The sequence below is a fragment of the Chiloscyllium punctatum genome, chromosome 7, assembly GCF_047496795.1.
Source record: "Chiloscyllium punctatum isolate Juve2018m chromosome 7, sChiPun1.3, whole genome shotgun sequence".
In the NCBI taxonomy this organism is placed as follows: domain Eukaryota; kingdom Metazoa; phylum Chordata; class Chondrichthyes; order Orectolobiformes; family Hemiscylliidae; genus Chiloscyllium; species Chiloscyllium punctatum.
In genome coordinates, this window is record NC_092745.1 from 99,488,243 (window position 1) to 99,510,577 (window position 22,335).

At 40.7% G+C, this 22,335-nt stretch overlaps 1 protein-coding gene across 3 annotated transcripts in view; it reads right to left on the bottom strand.

Moving 5' to 3' along the window:
* b4galt2 (UDP-Gal:betaGlcNAc beta 1,4- galactosyltransferase, polypeptide 2) overlaps positions 1–22,335 on the bottom strand; it is a 486,872-nt gene that overhangs the window by 202,109 nt on the left and 262,428 nt on the right. For all 3 annotated transcript variants that reach the window (XM_072574427.1, XM_072574425.1, XM_072574426.1), the window contains one exon: positions 13,569–13,804. In XM_072574427.1, coding sequence (XP_072430528.1) covers positions 13,569–13,804 — 236 coding nt within the window. The remainder of the gene's footprint in view (positions 1–13,568; positions 13,805–22,335) is intronic.

Here is a 22,335-nt window from a genome sequence, read left to right on the forward strand (position 1 = left end):
ACAGAAATTCAGGGAGATAGGATGGAAGCCTAGAGCTAGGATAAACAGAGTAATTATCCCTGGTTTGTTGCCCATGCCATGTGCCAGCGAGGTGAGGAATAGGGAGAGAGAGCAGTTGAACACTGGCTACAGGAATGGTGCAGGAGGGAGGGCTTGGATTCTTGGATAATTGAGGCTCTTTCTGGGATAGGTGGGACCTCTACAACCAGGACGGTCTTCACCTGAACCTGAGGGGTACCGATATCCTGGGGGGACAGTTACTAATCCTCTCTGTGTGGGTTTAAACTCATTCAGCAGGGGAATGGGAACCTAAATTGTAGTTCCAGTGTCCAGGAGGTTGAGAGTAGGGAGATCTGAAACAAGGTTTCAGGGTCACAAGAGGGCACCAGCAAGCAAAAAGTTGGTTTGAAGTGTGTCTTGTTCAATGCCAGGAGCATCCAGAATAACTTGCAGCATGAGTTAGTACCTGGGACTTCGATGTTGTGGCCGTTTCAGAGACATGGGTAGAGCAGAGACAGGAATGGATGTTGCAGGTTCTGGGATTTAGATCTTTCAGTAAGAACAGAGAAGATGGTAAAAGAGGAGGGGGTGTGGCATTGTTAGTCAAGGAAAGTATTATGGTTGCTGAAAGGATATTATAGGGACTTGTCAACTTAGGCAGTATGGGCTGAGGTTAGAAACAGGAAAGGAGAGGTCACCCTGTTGGGTTTTCTATCGGCCTCCGAATAGTTCCAGAGAGTTCGAGGAAAGGAGAGCAAAGACAATTCTCTATAGGAGTAAGAGTAACAGGGTAGTTGTTACGGGGGACTTCAATTTCCCAAATATTGACTGGGAATACTATTGTTCAAGTACTTTAGATGGGTTAGTTTTTGTCCATTGTGTGCAAGAGGGTTTTCTGACAAATTATGTAGACAGGCCAACAAGGGACAAGGTCCCATTAGATTTGGTATCGGGTAATGAACCCAGCCAGGTGTTAAGATTTGGAGGTAGGTGAGCACTTTGATGATAGTGATCATAATTCAGTTATGTTTACTTTTGCAATGGAAACCGGAGGTCAAGTGCTACAGCTCGGGGAATGGCAATTATGATGGGATTTAGGATGCATAGGATGGGGAAGGAAACTGCAGGGCATGGGCACAATAGAAATGTGGAGCTTATTCAAGGAACAGCTACTGCATGCCCTTGATAAGTATGTACCTGTCAGGCAGGGAGATGATGTGCAGGCTCAATTAGGGTGATCGAGATTTACAAGGTAGCCAGGAAAGACCTAAAACGAGAGCTAAGATGAGCGAGAAGAGGACATGAGAAATTGTTGGTGGATAGGATCAGGGAAACCCTAAAGCTTTCTACAGGTATATACGGAATAAAAGAATGACTAGAGTAAGATTAGAGCCAATCAATTATAGTAGTGGGAAGTTGTGCGTGGACTCAGAGGAGAAAGGGAAGGCTAAATGAATATTTTTCATCAGCATTCACACTGGTAAAAGAAAATGTTGCCAAAGGAAATACTGAGATACAGGCTACTAGACTTAGATTGGATTGAGGTTCACAAGGCGGAGGTGTTGGAAATTCTGGAAAGTGTGAAGTAGGTAAATCCCCAGGGCGGGATGCTAGTTATTTTAGGATTCTCTGGGAAGCCAGGGAGGAGATTGCTAAGCCTTTGGCTTTGATCTTTATGTCATCATTGTCGACAGGAATAATACCAGAAGACTGGAGGATAGCAAATGCTGTTCCCTTGTTCAAGAAGGGGAGTAGAGACAACCCTGGTAATTATAGACCAGTGAGCCTTACTTCGGTTGTGGGTAAAGTATTGGAAAAGATTATAAGAGAGGGATTTATAATCATCTCGATAGGAATAAGTTGATTAAGGTTAGTCAACACAATTTTGTAAAGGATAGGTCATGCCTCACAAAACTTATTGAGTTCTTTGAGAAGGTGACCAAGCAGATGGATGAGGGTAAAGCCATTGATGTGATGTATATGGATTTCAGTAAGGCATTTGATAAAGTTCCCCATGGTAGACTACTGCACAAAATATGAAGGCATGGGATTGAGGGTGATTTAGCAGTTTGAATCAGAAATTGGCTAGCTGAGAGAAGGCAGATGATGGTGGTTAATGGAAAGTGTTCATCCTGGAGTTCAGTTTCTAGTGGCGTACTGCAAGGATCTGTTTTGGGTGCACTGCTGTTAGTCATTTTTATAAACAACCTGGATGAGGATGTCGAAGAATGGATTAGTAAATTTGCGGAGGACACTAAGGTTGGTACAGTTGTGGATAGTGCCAAACAATGTTGTAGGTTACAGAGGGTCATAGATAAGCTGCAGAGCTGGGCTGCGAGGTAGCAAATGCAGTACGAGGTGATTCACTTAGGAAGGAGTAACAGGAATGCAGAGTATCGGGCTAATGGTAAGACTCTTGGTAGTGTAGATGAGCAGAGAGATCTTAATAATGTCCATGTACATAAATCCTTCAAAGTTGCCACCCAGTTTGATAGGACTATTAAGAAGGCAGACAGTGCGTTAGCTTTTTTTTAGTGGAGGGATCAAGTTTCAGAAGCATGAGGTCATGCTGCAGCTGTACAAAACTCTGGTGTGGTTGCACTTGGAGTATTACATGCGGCTCTGGTCACCAAATTGTAAGAAAGATGTGGTAGCTTTGGAAAGGGTTCAGGGGAGATTTACTAGAATGTTGCCTGGTATGGAGAGAAGGTCTTATGAGGAAAGGCTGAGGGACTTGAGGCTGTTTTCAAAAGAGAGAAGAAGGTTGTGACGTGACTTAATTGAGACATATAAGATAATCAGAGGGTTAGATAGGGTGGACAGTGAAAGCCTTTATCTTGCGTCGGTGATGGCTAACATGAAGGGACATAGCTTTAAGTTGAGGGGTGATAGATATAGGACAGTTGTCAGAAGTTGTTTCTTTACTCAGAGACTAGTAGTGGTGTGGAACGTACTGCCTGCAACAGTTGTAGACTTGCCAACTCTACGGGCATTTAAATGACCATTGGATAGGCATATGGACGAGAATGGAATAGTGGAGGCTAGATAGGCTTCAGATTAGTTTCACAGGGCAGCGCAACACCATGGGCCGAAGGGCCTGTACTGTGCTGTAATATTCTACATTCTTTGTAGAAGTTATGTGCATATCATATCACAAATATAGTAAAAGAATATAAATTATTATACTATATTCCATCTTATATTAATTCCACAGTTCAAAACTAAAGTCTAAATAGCTTAAATATAACTGGCAGGCTACATGTGTAGAACATTAACAAATCTAGAAGGTCATAACCATAAAATAGCTTTTGATAATTAGAATCTTTTCACGATAGATCACTTATTATTTTCAGTACAAGTAGATGTGGTAATTATGGTTGTGCCTAAATTTTGTGCCGTACAGTCTTTGATACTTTGTGCTAATACAACCGAATGTAAATTTAACCCTGAAGGCCAGAAAGAAGTAGTAGCTGTATTTTACTGAACTTGAGTTTAACATCAAGATCATCATAAAGCGAAGTTGAAAGAAATTGGGAGAAAGAGAGACAAAATTGAGTATACGAGGCCATAGTGAAAATATCTTCTGTAGCCAGCTTCTTTTGTAACCTCACCTTTTATGCAATTATTCAATATAAATGGCACTGACAATACACAGTGAAATATTTACAGTTCAACAACAGCATGAAATTGTGTCACATAAAGCCACCAAATCTACAATTTCTGGTCTTGGTCATTTGCTCATTCAAGGTTTAATAAACATCCAAATGTTTTGAAATTGATAAGGTCTGCAGGAGCAGCCCATTTGGCCAATTGAATCTGCTCTGCCATTCTATAAAATTGCAACTGATCTGATTGTGTGGGCTTCCCCGATAACCCTTGATTTTCTTGTCAAGCAGAAGACTGTCCAGCTCATCCATGGATTTATTCAATGACCCAGCTTTTACTGCTTCCTATGATTTTTAGTTTAGATTCCCTACAGTATGCAAACAGGCCCTTTGGCCCAACAAGTCCACACTAACCCTCCGAAGAGTAACTCACTCAGACCCATTCCCCTACCCTATATTTACCCCCTGACTAATGCACCTCACACTAAGGGCAATTTAGCATGGCCAATTCACCTGGCCTGCATATCTTTGTGATTGTGGGAGGAAACTGAAGCACCCAGAGGAAACCCATGCAGACACGGGGAGAATGTGCAAACTCCACACAGACAGTCACCCAAGGTTGGAATTGAACCTGGGTCCCCGGTGCTGTGAGGCAGCAGTGCTAACCACTGAGCCACCTTGCCGCCCCAACGTGAAGAAAATAAAACGCGAGGAACAGCAATCCCTCCTGATCTTAGTCTGAAATGGGAGACTCCTTATTTTCAAAATGTGCCCAAACTTCTAGATTCCTTTGCAAGAGGTTTGTACTCTCTCAGCATCTATCCTGTCAAACCCACTTAGGATTTTACATGTTTCAATAAGGCCACCTCTCATTCTTCAAAATTCCAATGGGTGCAGGTCAAACCTATTTAACTTTTCATTAGGCAATCCCATTGTCCTAGCCATGAGCTAGTGAAGGTTCTCAGAACAGTTCTAACATAAGTATATCTCCCCTTAAATAAGGAGACCAAACATGGTATTCCAAGTGTGTGCTTACCGATGTCCTGTAGAATGCTTCATCCCCCATACAATAAAAGCAAACATTCCATTTCCATTCCTAATTACTTGCTATACCTGCATGTCAACATTTTGTGATTCATGTACAAGGATTCCTCTGTCATGCCATATCTGGAGTCTCTCTCCCACTAAACCATATTCTGCCTTCTGTCCTGCAAAACAGAACATCATCTCATTTTCCCTTAATTTATTTGTATTCCTTGGCAAAATCTTTGTATTCACCTCACAACTTATTTACCTAACTATCTACATGGCTGCAGCAAATTTAGCACCAATATAATTGGCCACTTCAGCCAAGTCATTAATGTAAATTGTAAGTTATAGAATCATAGAGATGTACAGCACGGAAACAGACCCTTCAGTCCAACCCGTCCATGCCGACCAGATATCCCAACCCAATCCAGCCCCATCTGCCAACATGCGGCCCATTTCCCTCTAAACCCTTCCTATTCATATCCCCATCCAAATGCCTCTTAAATGTTACAATTGTACCAGTCTCTACCACTTCCTCTAGCAGCTCATTCCATACACATACCACCCTCTGTGTGAAAATGTTACCCCACAGGTCTCTTTTATATCTTTCCCCTTTAAACCTAAATCTATACCCTCCAGATCTGGACTCCCCAATCCCAGGGAAAAGACTTTGTCTATTTATCCTATCCATGCTCCTCATAATTTTGCAAACCTCTACAAGGTCACCCCTCAGCCTCTGATGCTCCAGGGAAAACAGCCCCAGCCTGTTCAGCCTCTCTCTGTAGCTCAAATCCTCCAACCCTGGCAACATCCTTGTAAATCTTTTCTGAACACTTTCAAGTTTCACAACATCTTTCCAATAGGAAGGAGACCAGAATTGCACGCAGCATTCCAACGGTGGCCTAAATAATGTCCTGTACAGCCACAACATGACCTCCCAACTCCTGTACTCAATACTCTGGCCAATAAAGGAAAGAATACCAAACACCTTCTTCACTATCCTATCTACCTGTGACTCCACTTTCAAAGAGCTATGAACCTGCACTCCAAGGTCTCTTTATTCAGCAACACTCCCTCGGACCTTACCATCAAATGTTGAACCCGGCAACATTTCACTCATTATAGCTTACCTACTTGGAAATATGATTTGGAGATGCCAGTGTTGGGCTGGGATGGATAAAGTTAAAAATCACACAACACCAGATTATATTCCAACATGCTTATTTGGAAGTGCAAGCTTTCAGAATGCTGCTCCGAGCTACCTGATGAAGGAGCAGCGCTACGAAAGCTTGTACTTCCAAATAAACCTGTTGGACTATAACCTGTTGTGGCATTTTTAACTTCACCTGAAAAAATCCACTTCTACTCACTTTGTTTCCTGTTAGTTAACCAACCTCTTAGCCATAGTAGTATATTACCACAAAAATCATGAACTCTGTCTTCTACAGTTACATCTGATGTGGTATTGTACTGAATTTCATTTGGAAATTCAAATACACTACCTCATCAGTTTCCCTTTCATCCACCCTACTTGTTGCATCCACAAAGAAATCTTATAATGTATCAAGCACCATTCCCCTTTCAAAATATTATGCTGACTTTGTCTGTCTGATTTATGATGATTTTCTAAATGTCCCACTATTACATTCTCAATAATGGATTCTTGCATTTTTCCAATAATGGATGTTAGTCTAACTACCTATGGTTTCGTGCTTTCAGTCTCCCTTCATACTTGAGTAGTGACGCTATATTTGGGGATGGTCCAATCTTTAGGAACTTTCCACATTCTTGGAAGATTATAAGCAATGAATAACAGAAGTATTACAGTGCTGAAAGAGTCATTCAGCCCATCAAGCCTGCACTGGATTGTTAAAGGAGCTAGAATCACATTCTTTAAGACCCTAGAATATAGGCCATCAAGCCGAGAGGATTTGTCAGCTTTTAGACCATTAGTTTTCCTTGTGATATTTCTCTAGTGATAGCGATTGTTTTAAGTTCCTGCCTCTCTTTTGCCTCTTGATTTTTCTTATTATTCTTGGAATGTCGTGTTTTTCACAGAGAAGGCAGATTCAAAATGTTTTTTTTAACTCAGTTATTTCATTGTTTCCCATGATTCTTTCCCCCAGTCTCTCTCTCTCTAAAGGAGAAAGTGAGGACTGCAGATGCTGGAGATCAGAGCTGAAAAATGTGTTGCTGGAAAAGCGCAGCAGGTCAGGCAGTATCCTGAAGAATTTCCTGAAGAAGGGCTTATGCCCGAAACGTCAATTCTCCTGCTCCTTGGATGCTGCCTGACCTGCTGCGCTTTTCCAGCAACACATTTTTCAGCTCACTCTCTAAAGGACCAACATTTACTTTCGCTACTCGTTTACTTTTTATACAAAAATTAGCATGTAAACACATTCAGTAAAAGTTTATATACATATAAAAGCTTTTACTGAATGTGTTTACATGCTAATTTTTTCTCAAACTACCATTTCACCCTTGTTTAAAATTCATCCTTTGCTGACTGTCAAAACTTTCCCAGTCTCTGGTCTTCCAGTAATCTTGCCAGTATTGCTCATTTTTCTTCCAATTTCGGTTTCATCTTTACTTCCTCAGTTGGCCACAGATGGTACTTTCATCTGGTAGAAGTTTATTTTTCTTTTTTTAGTGAAATACATTATTATTTAGAATTATGAATACCTCCTTAAATGTCTGCCCTTGTTTCTCTAGCATCTTTCATTTTAATAAGATCCAAGTACGAGGGATGCTGGAGTTCTGAAATAAAGCAGAAATTGCTACAGAAGGAGAAAGAAATTTTACATTTCTAAGCTGATACGACTGTTTGAAAAAGGATCATGGCATCACACAGTACACAATAGACCCTTTGGTGCATTAACTCTGTACTACAAAAGTACACTACAACCTACACTCGTCCCACTTTCCTACACTAGACTGTAATCTTGAATGTTGTGATGTTGGACTGGAAATGTTAATATTGTTTCTCTCTTTATAGATACTGCAAACCTTTCTCCAGCACTTGTTTTAATTTTTGTTTCACCTACTTTTCGATTCCACTTTAGTCTACACTATCTAAGTACCTTTATTTGGAGTTAAAGCTTAGCTTCAGGCCCAAGATTCTCAGAACTAGTCTAAATATGGCATTCTTAAATGTTATGATCATACTTCCTAGATGCTCTTAATTAATCCTGTCTTTGAAGTCAGTACTAGGCTAAAATTGCCTCTCTCCTGTGAGTTCCAGAATGTACTGGTCTAAGAATTTGCATCCAATTATTGGGAAAATTACTGCAAAATTAAATTCTGGACACTTTCAATAATAATGATGAGAAATACTGCAAAGTAATTAACTCATTAAAAGTCAGAATTCAAAATTCAGTTCTAAGTGCATGTATAAACGTTTCAAATCAAACTGTTTATAAAATGTCCTCATCCTATGTCCAGCTATTACTGTCCTGGAGTTTAATTATCAATGGAATTATGTCTTAATTACACTTTTTAGAAGGTTAAAACTATTATTTCACTTGATCTCTTTTAATATTCCCCAATCTCACTTGTCCCTCGGAGCCTGCATGTCCATTTATTGAAAAGTAGAGATGGTGCAAATACCATTCTTAAGTACTTTTCTGAAAACCTGGAAGCTTGGTCCATTCCACTTGTGCTTTAGAGCAACATTTCACCTCCACTAAGCCCCTTTATGAAACAATGTGATATTCAAAACTGATGCAAAATGAAGCCATAATAATGCTTTGTGAAGTGTAACAAGGACCTTGGAGTCATTACAGCACAGGAGGAGGTCATTCAGATTATAGAGTCCATGCTGTTTTTCTGTAGAATAATTCATCAGTTCCATTACCCCATTCCATCCAGTAGCTTTCCAAGTTCATTTCCATCAAATACTCATTTAATTTATTTTTGAAATCATTCATAATCACGGTTTCTCTTACTTTTACAGGCAGAGTGTTCCAAGTCATAAAATATTCTTCCTCAAATCCTCTCTATGTCTCTCATCCAATAGCCTTCAACTAACTCCATCCCCAGCCCATGTAATTTGAAGCGTTCTCAAATATTAAAGAGAATATAAGAGAATATATTACTTGTTCTCTATTCTTTATTTTAACTTCTCTGCTTTAGCCATCATCATAAAATGGAATGCTGCACTTAACATTTCACCAATCTGCACACACTAATCTTTTCTAACTCTTTCGGAGTTTTCTCTTTTCAGCCATTTGCTTCTCTATCTTGTGAGGCATGCTTTTCCTTCCAAATTCCAAGTCTCTTTCAGTGCTACTCCCGGTCTTTTAACATGATGCTTTCACAAACAGCTTGGTGCATGGGGAAAACAGAGACTTGGCTTAGAATATTTCCATTGAGGCCAATTTACATTATGAGCAGCAGGAATCAAAGGACAATCACTGGGAATCCCATTGCTGAACTACTACTATCTCCATCATCTGGTAGCTCACTAGAACAGGGCAAATAGAACTTCATTGTAACAGAGGATGAAAATTGTGCCTGCCATTTCCCACATGGCAAGTTCTTAATCTCAGCCATGCCTTTACGGAAGACACCAAGGTAGTGGCCAAGTCACCCCAGACCCTCTTGTGCATCTCCGAGCTGGCAGTTAACAGAGTAGCTAGTAAGGTATCTGCCTGCCCTCTCAGTCAGGCTATGATACATGTTGTATGAAAACCTAAAGAGGGGAAGGTGAGAAAATATGTCTTTAATATCACATTGGCGAAGGGAAAACCGAACTCACAAATTTGATTGATGCTATGTCACATTCAGGTTTGGGTGGACTGACAGTCATCTCAATCTGGAGTGAGAAAATTATCTCTTGACACATTGTTTATACATAATTTTCTGTGCCACCACAGAGAGAATAATTAATAAAATTAATTAATAAACATATAGGAAGCCAACTGTTGATTATTGCTTTGACTAGCAGGTAAATTGGGTAATTCACTTTAGGAACAATATGAAGTGCCATACTATAGTGGACATAGTCTAATAATCCAAAGGGCCAGACTAATTCAGAGAATGAGTGTTCAATTCTAACTAGAATAGCAAGAATTTGAATTTGGCTTAAACAACTGGCAATAAATAAAAAGCCATCAGCAAAAGTGATTGCTCGGCTGTAGAATTGTTCTAAAAACCAAATCACTTTGCTGATGTTCTTCAGGGAAGACAGCATGCTGTCCTCATCTAGGTTAGCCTCAATGTGGTTCCAGACACATTCGCAAATGATTGACTCAGTGCCCAGTGTTTGAGTAAACTAGTCAGTTGTATGAAGTTCAAGGTAACTAGGGATGAGCAATATATGTTAGCGGCACTTACTTCCAAGAGTGAAAAAAAACCCTTTATCCAGTTTGTAACACATTTCTACCTGCACTTTATTATAATAGATCAAGCGTATTCCATTCTGCACATTTTGGCCCTACCAAAGCCATTCTGTGTTGTGTAAAGCCATTTCTTTAAGGCCACCCATCTCTTTCCCTTTAAGCAATGAAGGAATAGCCAAGACAGTCTCCAGTGCATGAGCACACAAAAGGAAACAAAAACAAACTGACTTTCAATTTATGTGGTCCCTTTGATATCCTCAGAACAAACCTTTGCAGGCAATTAAGTAGTTCTGAAGTAACTGCTACTATTGTAGGCAAAGATACCAAGCAATGCACATAGCATATCCTCACAAATGTGGTGAATAACTAGTTTATCTGTTTGTGTGATGCCAATTGAGGGATAGATTTAACAAGAACACTGGGACGGTTCCATTTTTTTTCAAAAAAGTGAACTATGCCCAACTGAGCAGGGAGACAAGGTCTTCATTTAACATTTCATACAAAAAAAGGTATCTCTATGATTGCAGAATTCCTTCAGTATAATGCTGTACAATATTTCTTCTTCACTCAAAAACGATTTAGTCTCATTTGTCAGTGTGTGGCTTTGGCCATTTGTAACAGGGCCGTTGTGCTGAACGCTGGTAATGTGTACCACACAATGGTTGCCTTATTAATCCATTATTTCCCATTCCATAACTTGACTTCATAATACTGATGGTTAGAAATTTACAAAAAAAGAAAACCAGTTGTACATGTTACATCTGTTTTGTTCTAATCTACCACATTTCTGCATCTTCCTGAACAAACAAATATTTCAACCACACTTTTTCTACTTTCTGATAATAACTGACATCTTCCAAAAAGTATTTTTTGGGACTGGCGTTTGCCTATATTTGACAACTAAAAGGACTGTGTCCAAGACAGTTAAACAGAATTGAATTCGCTTTGAGTGCCAACCTAGTCCAAAGCATTCACAAATAATCAATACTCTTACAGGCAGTGTCAAGATGCTTCCCTGATTAATGAAGCTTCTTAAAAACTGAAGTAAAAAAACACCAAGATAACTGCTTTAAGTGTAAAGTAATCCTCTACCACAACCTTTGAAAAGAATGGAATGAGCTGCCAGAGGAAGTGGTGGAGGCTAGTACAACTGCAACATTTAAAAGGCATTTGGATGGGTATATGAATAGGAAGTGTTTGGAGGGATATGGGCTGGTTGCTGGCAGGTGGGACTAGATTGGGTTGGGATATCTAGTTGGCATGGACGGGTTGGACCAAAGGGTCTGTTTCCATGCTGTATATCTCTATGACTCTATAATAGAGTTGTGGCATGTTGCAAAAAACTACATCTAACATCACAGCTCCAATCTTTCTTGAGTTAGTCAGAAGTCACACGACACCAGGTTGTAGTCCAACAGATTTATTTGAAATCATAAGCTTTCGGAGCGTTGCTCCTTCATCAGGTGAAGTCTTATGATTTCAAATAAACCTGTTGGACTACAACCTGGTATCATGTGACTTTTGACATTGTCCACCCCAGTCCAACACCCGCACCGCCACATCATTTCTTGAGTTAAATATAATGCTTTTAAACTCGAGGTGAAGGGCAGCCCAGTTGTAAATGGGAAATTCTTTCACTGGTTGCAGAAACTTGAAACATTCTCCTGATCTTTCACTAAAGTTAGAGAGGTTGATTTTGTGTGAAATTCATGGCTAAGACGCAAAGAAAATACGTGGAGGGGGTCTGTACCCTTCATAGATGTTCATCCACAGTGCCACCATCACCACAAAGCAATACTGTATTATTAGATATCTTCCAATCAATCTCTTCAGCAATATTACTCCACACCTCTGGAGCCGGTTGGACTTGATTACAGTCCTCGTGGCTCAGAGGTAGGGACACTAACACTATGCCACAAGAACCCTGGATAATGTTGCAGTATTACCCAAAACAATTAACTTAAGACATCTGCTCACAGGCTGTCTCTGATCATCAACTCTGAATCACAAAACAAAGGAACAAGAGGAAATAAGCAGCAACATGTCTAGTGTAGGTACATCCCCCTTTTGGATCTGTAATAAGTTGCACATCCCCCAGTATCATTTTCCACCTTCCCATTGTAAATTATGTAAAAGGATACAGCTGATCACAAATTCTAATTAATCAAATACCTTTCGTTTACTTCTTGGATGAGAATCAGACGTTGACATTCCTCTGAAGTAATATTGGCGACTAATTTGAATTGAAAATATTTCTCTAGAGCAGTAGGCTTGACAGAATTAGAGTAGACACAACAACTTGCAACTCAGTGAAGATGAAGTGTCAAACCTGAAGAAGTTGGAGAATCATTGTAATTTTGATCTTTCATGCAGATAGAGTCATAGTCATAGAGATGTACAGCTCGGAAACAGATCGCTCGGTCCAACTTGTGCTTACCGACCAGATATCCCAACCCAATCTAGTCCCACCTGCCAGCACCCGGGCCTATATCCCTCCAAATCCTTTCTATTCATATACCCATCCAGATGCCTTTTAAATGTTGCAATTGTACTAGCTTCCACCACTTCCTCTGGCAGCTTATTCCATACACATACCACCCTCTGCGTGAAAAAGTTGCCTCTTAGGTATCTTTTATATCTTTCCCCTCTCACCCTAAACCTATGCCCTCTAGTACTGCACTCCCCGACCCAGGGAAAAGACTTTGTCTATTTATCCTATCCATGTCCTTCCATGATTTTATAAACCTCTATAAGGTCACCCCTTAGCCTCCGACGCTCCAGGGAAAACAGCCCTAGCTATTAAATCTCTCCCTATAGCTCAAATCCTCCAACCCTGGCAACATTCTTGTAAATCTTTTCTGAACCCTTTCAAGTTTTAAAACATCTTTCCGATAGGAAGGAGACCAGAATTGCAAGCAATTTTCCAACCGTGGCCTAACCGATGTTCTATACAGCCGCAACATGACCTCCCAACTCCCGTACTCAATACTCTGTACAATAAAGGAAAGCATACCAAACTCCTTCTTCACTATTCTATCTACCTGCAACTCCACTTTCTAGGAGCTGTGAACCTGCGCTCCATGGTCTCTTTGTTCAGCAACATTCCCTTGGACCTTACCATTAAGTGTATAAGTCCTGCTAAGATTTGCTTAAACAAAATGCAGCACCTCACATTTATCTAAATTAAACTCCATCTACCCCTTCTCAGCCCATTGGCCCATGTGATCAAGGTGCCGTTGTAATCTGAGGTAACCTTCTTCGCTGTCCACTACACCTCCAACTTTGTCATCTGCAAACTTACCAACTATACCTCTTATGATCGCATCCAAATCATTTATATAAATGATGAAAAGTAGTGACCCGGATTACAATGTCAAGGAGATAGATGATAGCAAATCAGATATAGCTCATTTAAATATAGTTGTGTTTTGATATTCAATTGACATACTAAGGGCAAAAGGTGTAAAACCATAAAGTGGAATCATATAAATCAAATATGATCAACAGCTCACGCTCATAATTAGCTCCATTGAAATCCTTGGCTTACAACAAGGCATCACCATCTCAATGTCAGACTTCTTGTTCAGGGACTCACCTGGTTTATAATATAAATTCCATAGTTGATCTTCTGCCTGCGTAGAATGGGGTGTAAGTAATGCAGCCAGAACTTCAAATGATGTTCCCTGTGCCTGAATGGAATTATGATGGCAACTCTTTGCTTAGCGATGCAGTCTGAAGGCTTGTATTTGCCACCCATTCGTACATCTGGATTTTCCCGCTGAACTTTCTCCATTGTCATCAGTGAGTTGAATTCTATCAGCAATCTTCCAACTGCAACATAATTTTTTCAAAAAAGGAAAAAAAAAATTGTCAATCGATACACATATATTTGCAAAGGGTGTTTTTCTTTTGTAAAGATATCATATGAAGGACATTCGGAAACCCTAGAGGCCAACGGTCTGCATTTTCACTTCCCCAGTCTGTCAGGTGTGGATGTAGGTTTGGAACTCGGGTGGTAAGGTCTCGGGGTCTCAGACGTTGAGATTCCCCATATTTTGTGGTGAATGGCAGGGTTGCCCAGTCGGGTACACTAGACCACGCAAACAATTACTGCCTGGATTCAGCAGCCCAGCCAGGACATAGTTGCTGGATTTCCTGTGGAAACCAGGCCATCCATTGATAAATTCAAATTGTGAGCAACAGTAAGGCTTACATTTCAACATACCACCATGTTTTCTGGCCAACATTTCTGCCTCAGGCCTGCTGTCCTATTCCAGTGAAGCTCAGCACAAGCTGAAAGAACAGCATCTCATTTTCCACTTGGGGATCCTGTTGCCTTCAGGATTCAATACTGAGTTCAATAATTTTAGGACCTGAACATCTTCAGCTATATCCTTGATCCACCCCCACATCCCAGGCCTTGTCATGACATGCATTGCTGTCAGCATAGTCAACCCATTTTCACCTACTTATAGTCCCCATTATCAGTGTTTCTTTCTCCCTCTGCATACTATCATTCATCCCTAACTGTTGTTCTCTCCCTTTGTGGCAAAAATTCTATGTCTTATGACCTTATACTCCACAACCTGGTGAAGGAGCAGCGCTCTGAAAGCGAGAGCTTCCAAATACATCTGTTGGACTATAATCTGATGTTGTGTGATTTTTAACTTCTCTCTCTCTCTGGTATCCATCTCTGCCTATCTGCTCAGTCCCTTACCCCATCCCCACGTCAGCTTACATACCACCTTTTCCTAGCTATTATCAGTTCTCAAGAAGGGTTACTGGACCCAATGTTAACTCTGCTTTCCTTCCACAAAAGCTGGCAGACCTGATGGGTTTTTTCAGCAATTTCTGTTTTGCTTAACAATCAAAGGGTCACTTTAATACTAAAGTGCAAACTTGCACTCGCCTTGCAACAGGCAGTATTCCAACTTCCAACCTTCATTAATGCTGGAAATTTGTGGATTTGAGCTTATATCCTGATTTTTTTATAAATTAAATCATCCCCATGCACAAACACAATGAATCCAAAGCCTCTAATTATTTTGTGGTTAAAACTTCTTCAGCTATGAGAAAAAACGTCTCTAGCTATGAGAAAAAACTCAGTCGCATTCCCAAGGATGTGACATTCCAAATTACTTTTCCTATATATAATTTTCTTTAAAATGCAATATTATATAGGTTGAAAGGTAGATTATTCAGGAATGCTACTTAGCTTCATTAATTAGCCTCATAATTGAAATTGCACAGCAGCAGATTGAAATATAAATGTGTATACGAATTCCAAATCATAGTCTTGTTCCCTGAGCAGGCTGCTTCCATTACGTGGTGTCATTCTGCTTAAAATATCATTGAGATCAGTAGACACATGAAAAACAATCTCTGGGGACTTCATTAACATACTAACATTCACAAGCATCTGGGTATAAAAGTTTTAAGTTACTATAATATGAAGTAAAAGTTGCTAGTCCTCGCCAAGGCACTGAAGAATAACCCTGTAAGTAGACAAACAACAAAAGGTTTTGTTGCAAATCAGCTCTGCCAGAGACTGCCATCAGCCGTCTTCAAATCATAGAATCCCTAGTGTGGAAACAGGCCCTTCGACCCAGCAGGTCCACACCAACTCTTCAAAGACTATCCCATCCAGACCCATTCCCCTATGACTCTACATTTATCCCTTAGTAATGCATCTAACCTACAGTCCCGAAACACTTTGGGCAATTTAGCATGGCCAATTCACCTAACCTCATCTTTGGACTTTGGGAAGAAAATGGAGCACCTGGAGGAAACCCACGCAGACACGGGGAGAATGTGCGAACTCCACACAGATAGTCGCCTGAGGTTGGAATTGAACCGGGGTCCCTGGCACTGTGAGGCAGCAGTGCAAATCACTGAGCCACCACGCCCCCCTTCTCTATAGGTCAGTTGTCTATTGACTCTTTTGTACTTTGTAACAAAAAATGGGTAGGAAACCTTGCTCTGCAGAGTTACTGATAATACTTTCCCTATCCACATCACCAAAACCTGATTGTAAGCATGGACTTGTGACAATCCAACAACAAAAGACAAAAGAATGAAAATAGCTCAACAGGTGTGATTCAACTTCAACAAACTGAAATTCAGTGTTGCATACCCTATCATCACCCACATCAGTATTGGACATCGAGTTACTATGTCCCCATGACAATGGTCCCAGGACTTTGGTGAGCAGCCATCAATTTTTCACTTTATAATGAGCAGGGGTGTTCATTATGATACTAAACTCAATAGATTACAGAGAAACAATTTGCTCCAGAGACAAAAGAAAATAGAAATTAACTTCCATCACGTGATTAAAAAAAGGCCAATAACATTTCCATTCACTTCTTCAGGTTCGTAAATCCTTGAAAGCAGTGTTCCGCATAGACAGGGTGGTGAGGAAGGTGTTTGGTATGCTTGCCTTTATTGGTCAGATATTGAGTATAGGAATTGGGACATCATGTTGCAGCTATACATGACATTGGTGAAGCCACCTTTGGAATACTGTGTACAATTCTGCTTGCCATACAAAAGGAAGGATGTTGTTAAATTAGAAAGCATGCATAAAAAAATTTACAAGGCTGTTGCTAGGACTGGAGGGTTTGAGTTATTAAAGAGAACTTGGATAGGCTGGGACTATTTTCTCTGGAGCATCAGAGGCTGAGGGATGACCGTATAGAGGTTTGTAAAATTATATAAATAGATAAGGTAAATAGCCAAGGTCTTTTTCCAAGGGAGTCCAAAATCATAAGCCATATACTTAAGTTGAAAGAACCAAAATTTAAAAGGGATCTGAGAGGCAAAGTTTTCACTCAGAGGGTGGTGCACATATGGAATGAACTGCCAGAGCAAGTGGTAGAGATGGGGATAATAACAACATTTAAAAGACATTTGAACAGGTACATGGATAGGAAAGGTTTACAGGGATGCGGACCAAATGCAGACAAATGGGACGAGTTAAATTTAGGATACTTGGTTAGCATAGATGAGTTGGACCGAAGGGTTTGTTTCACGCTGTATGACTTTATGACTCTAAAAACGCATGCTCTAACGCACTCCCAGTCTTTGACCGTGACAGGATTTTGAACACAAACATGAAGCTCCTGGTCTATATATATGATGATATACTATAATGTGGGAGATTTTGTGTTACATTGGGTCAGTTGTTTGGATTTTATAGCACATTTGCTTTTGCTTTTCTCATATTTTGCTGGTGTACTACAAGAACAATGGCCTCATGGGATCATTGTTGAACACGTTATGTAAATCATGTAATTAAGCCAAAGCTGGTTCGACAAATTGTGTCAACCACGTGGATAGGATTAACTTTGGGGCCACAGCAACTGTGGAAACGATTTATTCCCTGCAAATATTTCTGTCTAACACAAGTGTCACTAATTAAAATTCAGTTTACAATAACTAAAGCCTAAATTTGTAGCAATTGATCAGGATAAATTGACAAACATATTAAATTTTACAAAAGCAAATTAATTTATTTCTACTTCTCAAAGGAATAATACCACAAAAACGAGTTAAGCAATTAAATCATTGGATATTTCAACAAGACCTGTCAGCCTGACTTCAGCGGTGGATAAGTTGTTGGAGGTGATTCAGAAAGATAGGATTTGTATGCATTTGAAGAGGCAAGGAGTTTTTAGGGATACTGGATTAGTGGTGCTGGAAGAGAACAGCAGTTCAGGCAGCATCCAAGTAACTTCGAAATCGACGTTTCGGGCAAAAGCCCTTCATCAGGAATATTCCTGATGAAGGGCTTTTGCCCGAAACGTCGATTTCGAAGCTCCTCGGATGCTGCCTGAACTGCTGTGCCCTTCCAGCACCACTAATCCAGAATCTGGTTTCCAGCATCTGCAGTCATTGTTTTTATCCAGTTTTTAGGGATAGTCAGCATTGTTTTGTGCAAGAGAAATCATGTATCACAAACTTGATTGAGGTTTTTGAGTAGTAACCAAGAAGATTGAACAGTGAAAGGCATTGTTTACTTGGACTTCAGTACAGCCATTGACAAGGTAACCATAGGCAGCATCTGAGGAGCAGAGTTGACATTTCGGCCATAACCACTGGAAACATTGACTCTCTCCTGAGATGCTGCCTGACCTACTGTGCCTTTTCCAGCGCCACACTTTATCGACTCTGACTCTGCAGCATCTGCAGTCCTCGCTGTCTCCCAGACTAATTGGTAAAGTTAGATCATTTGGGATTCAGGGTGATTTTGCCAATTGGATACAAAATTGACTTAATGGTAAGACTTAGAGTGTGGTGGTGGAGGGTTGTTTATCAGACTGGAGGCCTGTGACCAGCGGTGTTCCACAGAGGTTGGTGCTGGGTCCACTTTTCTTTGTCATTTCTATGAATGATTTAGATGGGAATATAGGAGGCATGGTTAGTAGGTTTGCAGATGACATTTATGTTGGTGGAATGGTGGACAGTAAAGAAGGTTATCTAAGGTTACGAAGAGATCTGGTCAATAGGCTGAAGAGTGGCAGATGGAGTTTAATTTGGATAAATGTGAGGTATTGTATTTTGGTAAAAGAAACAAGGGCAGGGCTTATACAATTAGAAGTGGTGCTTTGGGAAATGTTGTAAAACAGAGTGACTAAGTGGTTCAGGTACATAATTCTTTGAAATTTGTGTCACATGTGGACAGGGTGACTAAGAAGCCATTTCGCAGACTTGCCTTTATTACTCAGATCTCTGAGTACACAAGATGGGTCATCATGTTGAGGTTGTACAGAGTGTTGACGAGGTCTCTCCTGGAGTACCGTATCCAGTTCTGGTTGCCTTGTTATAGGAAGGATATTATTAAGCTGGAGAGAGTTCAGAAAAGATTTACCAGGATGTTGCCACGAATACAGGTTCTGCGTTATAAGGAGAGGCTAGATAGGCTGGGGCATTTTTCAGTGGAGCACAGCAAGTTGAGGGGTGACCATAAAGAGGTTTATAAAATCATGAGGGGTATAGATATGGGAAATGGCAGGTGTGTCTTTTCCAGGTTGAGGGATTTCAAGATTGGGTGCATACTTCTAAGTGGAGAGGGAAAGATTTACAAAAGTCATGGGGGCATTTTTTTAAACATGGAGTGGTTCACGTGTGGAATGAAATTTCCAAAGTAAGTGGTGGATGCAGGTACGGTTACAACATTTGGTTAAGTACATGAATAAGAAATGTTTGGACGGATATGGGTCAAACACAGGTAGGTGAGGCTAGTTTAGCTTGGGATTATGGTCGACATGGGTGAGCCAAAGAGTCTGTTTCCATGCTATATGGCTCTGTAACTCTAAGAGCAATTGGCAGGTTGTGAAAAAATACTTTCGGCTGTCCCATATTTTACAGCAGTGACCAGGGGTTCTGATACTAAAAAGCTAATAAAAATTCATTGCTGCACAGCTTAGCAAAAGCAAACACCTGGAAAAGCAGCAATTTCTTCTTAAATTTTGAATATACAGCAATCCAATTCCTCATTTTACCAAAGCTTAATACAGTCTATCATGTTTAAATGGACTGTAACAGCTACTTTGAGATTATCACACTGACCTTGACAGAAGTCCACAGCAGTGGTTCCAACCACTAGCCAGAAAGCCAGGAGCAAGTCAATCATAGCCATTCTCAGAAGATCCGATGCATTTCAATGGATATCAGACATTAAATGTCTGCTGTCAATAATCTTCTGCAGTTAACGGCAAAAATTTGTTGTGGAATGTCAATGAGCTCGTTCAGTGGATGAAGCCCTATTGGGGTGGAGTTGGGGTTATGTTGGCAGGGACAATTACTATCCGCCTGATATCATTTCACGGCTCTGCAACCAGTTTCGTTTTTGACAAACTTGCAATAAATGTAGAAAGACCGTCTTTTTTATTTGAATGATTTTCTATGACTATACAAAGCCTAATCACACAGCAATGGCATTGTCCTGTCCGTGTCAAGTAGAAAAAAAATATCAGGAAATATGCATTGCGAGTTAATGAAATAATTGGATTGGTGCACCTTTCATACTTCAATGGGATTAAACTTTTCACCAAGATTGGTTTGGGATGTGAAATGAGTGGCCAATCTGATTCCAATATAGTCAGTTTCCCACTGGCAAAGTGTGGTTAAAATTTAATCAAAATTAAACTTGACATTTATTGAGAGGAGCAAAAGTAACATTTGCGCTGGTACAATGCACAGGATTCTGCTACAAATCAGTCTGATTATGTTAGCCCTACTTGGTACAGATGATCTTATGACACATGATCTTATACAGTAACCTATAAATGTCAAAGGTGCTGGAGATGAGAAGCAGGCATTATAGGACAGCTGTTGAGAGATCAACAGCCAACAATTATTCCAAAAGTTCTGAGGGGCTTCACCTAAAAAAAAAGAATTCTGATACTTCACTCTATAGGAGTTCCCACACGGAAGGGTCAACTTGATCCTTAGCATTTTGTTAGATGCTCCTCTTTGAGTCTACGCAAGAAGTGGGAGGAGGGCCTGAGGTGATAGTGCAGAGGAGAAGGACAGGTAAGCAAGATGGACATCCTCCTCACTGCAGGTGTATAACATCCCTTCTCTGGACTCCAAGAACTTGTGCATCTTCTCCTTCAGTCCCACCATTAAGTAACCTCCCTGTGTGTCAGCCAGTACATCTGATATCCTTGGTGGATGGTTGAGCCTTGATCCCATATGTATTATTCAATTCAGTCCTTGATTTCAAAGCTTACAGGAGTCTGTGTTAGAACCACCAGGCATATCCAAATTAAACCAGCAATTTTGACTAAAATGGCCTGTTAAAACCATTATGTGGAGGAGCCAGTGTTGGACTGGGGTGGACAAAGTTAAAAATCATGCAACACCAGGTTACAGTCCAACAGGTTTATTTAGAAACATTAGCTTTCGGAATGCTGCACCTTCTTCAGGTGGTTGTGCAGTAGGACCAGAAGACACAGAATTTGTAGCAAAAGATTAGAGTGTCATGCAAGTAAAATGATATATTTAACAAGCCTCAATTGTTGTTAAGTCTTTCATCTTTTAGAATGGGTTACAGGTTTTGCTTCATTAATATGTAAATGCCAGAACTTCTTTTAAGTCACGTTCACAAGTTAAGTTAAAGTATTTTAAAAAAGTGACATTTCAGCTCAGACAATGCCTTAAATGTGTGAGTCTGTGTGTATCCCAATCTTGACTCAGACTGGTTCTATTTCCAAAGTGGAATTTACAAAATATTATATGGATTGACTGTCTGCATTGACTGTTCACCGGTTGTAGATTTTTTGAGCAAAATAGAGTGTAACTGTAAATACAATTCTGCAAATACAAATTCACCTCATAGACGTATATGTGTGTGCGTGTGCAGGACTCAGAGCAAGATAAAGACAGAGATAGATAGGGAGAGAGATATAGAGAGAGAGAAAAGAGTGTAATGGGGTCACCTGTAGTGTAACATGAACCCAGGATCCCAGTTGAGGCCATCCTGACGGGTACCAAACTTGGCTGTCAGTCTCTGCTCGGCCACTTTGCATTGTTTCCTGTCCTGAAATCCGCCTTGGAGGATGGTCACCCGTAGATCTGAGGCCGAATGTCTCGAACCGCTGAAGTGTTCCCCGACTGGGAGGAAACGCCCCTGCCTGGCGATTGTTGCATGGTGTCCATTCATCCATTGTCACAGCCTCTGCTCAATCTCATCTTGCCTGCAGCGTACAAAGTAGACAATGTTGGCCAAGTCACATGAGTACCTGCCATGTAGATGGTGGGTAGTGTCCCCACGTGTAATGGTGGTGTCCATGTCGACACTCTGAACGTCTTGTAATGGTTGCCAGGACAGGGTTTTATGGTGTTGTGGTCAACGTTGTCCTGAAGGCTGGGCAGTTTGCTGTAAACAATGATCTGTTTAAGGTTTGGCAGTTGTTTAAATGCGAGAAGTGGAAGCATAGGGAAGGTCTTGGCAAGGTGCTCATCCTCATTGATAATCTTTGGCAGGCTGCGAAGATCATGGTGTGGTTTTCCGGCTCCCGGGAAGTACCGGACAATGAAGGGTACCCTACCAGTTGCAACCCGTGTCTGTCTCCTGAGGAGGTCATTACGGCTTCTTGCTGTTGCACGTCGGAACTGGCAAGCGATGAGTTGAGCATCATATCCTGTTCTTATGGCAGCATCCTTGAGCACTCTCAGATGTCTGTCACTTTCCTCCTCATTTGAACAGATCCTGTGGGCATGTAGGGCTTGTCCATAGGGGATGGTTGTTTTATTATGTTTAGGGTGAAAGCTGGAGAAGTGTAACATTGTGAAGTTATCCGTGAGTTTGTGATAGTGTGAGGTGTTGAGGTGCCCATCCTTGATGGAGATGCACG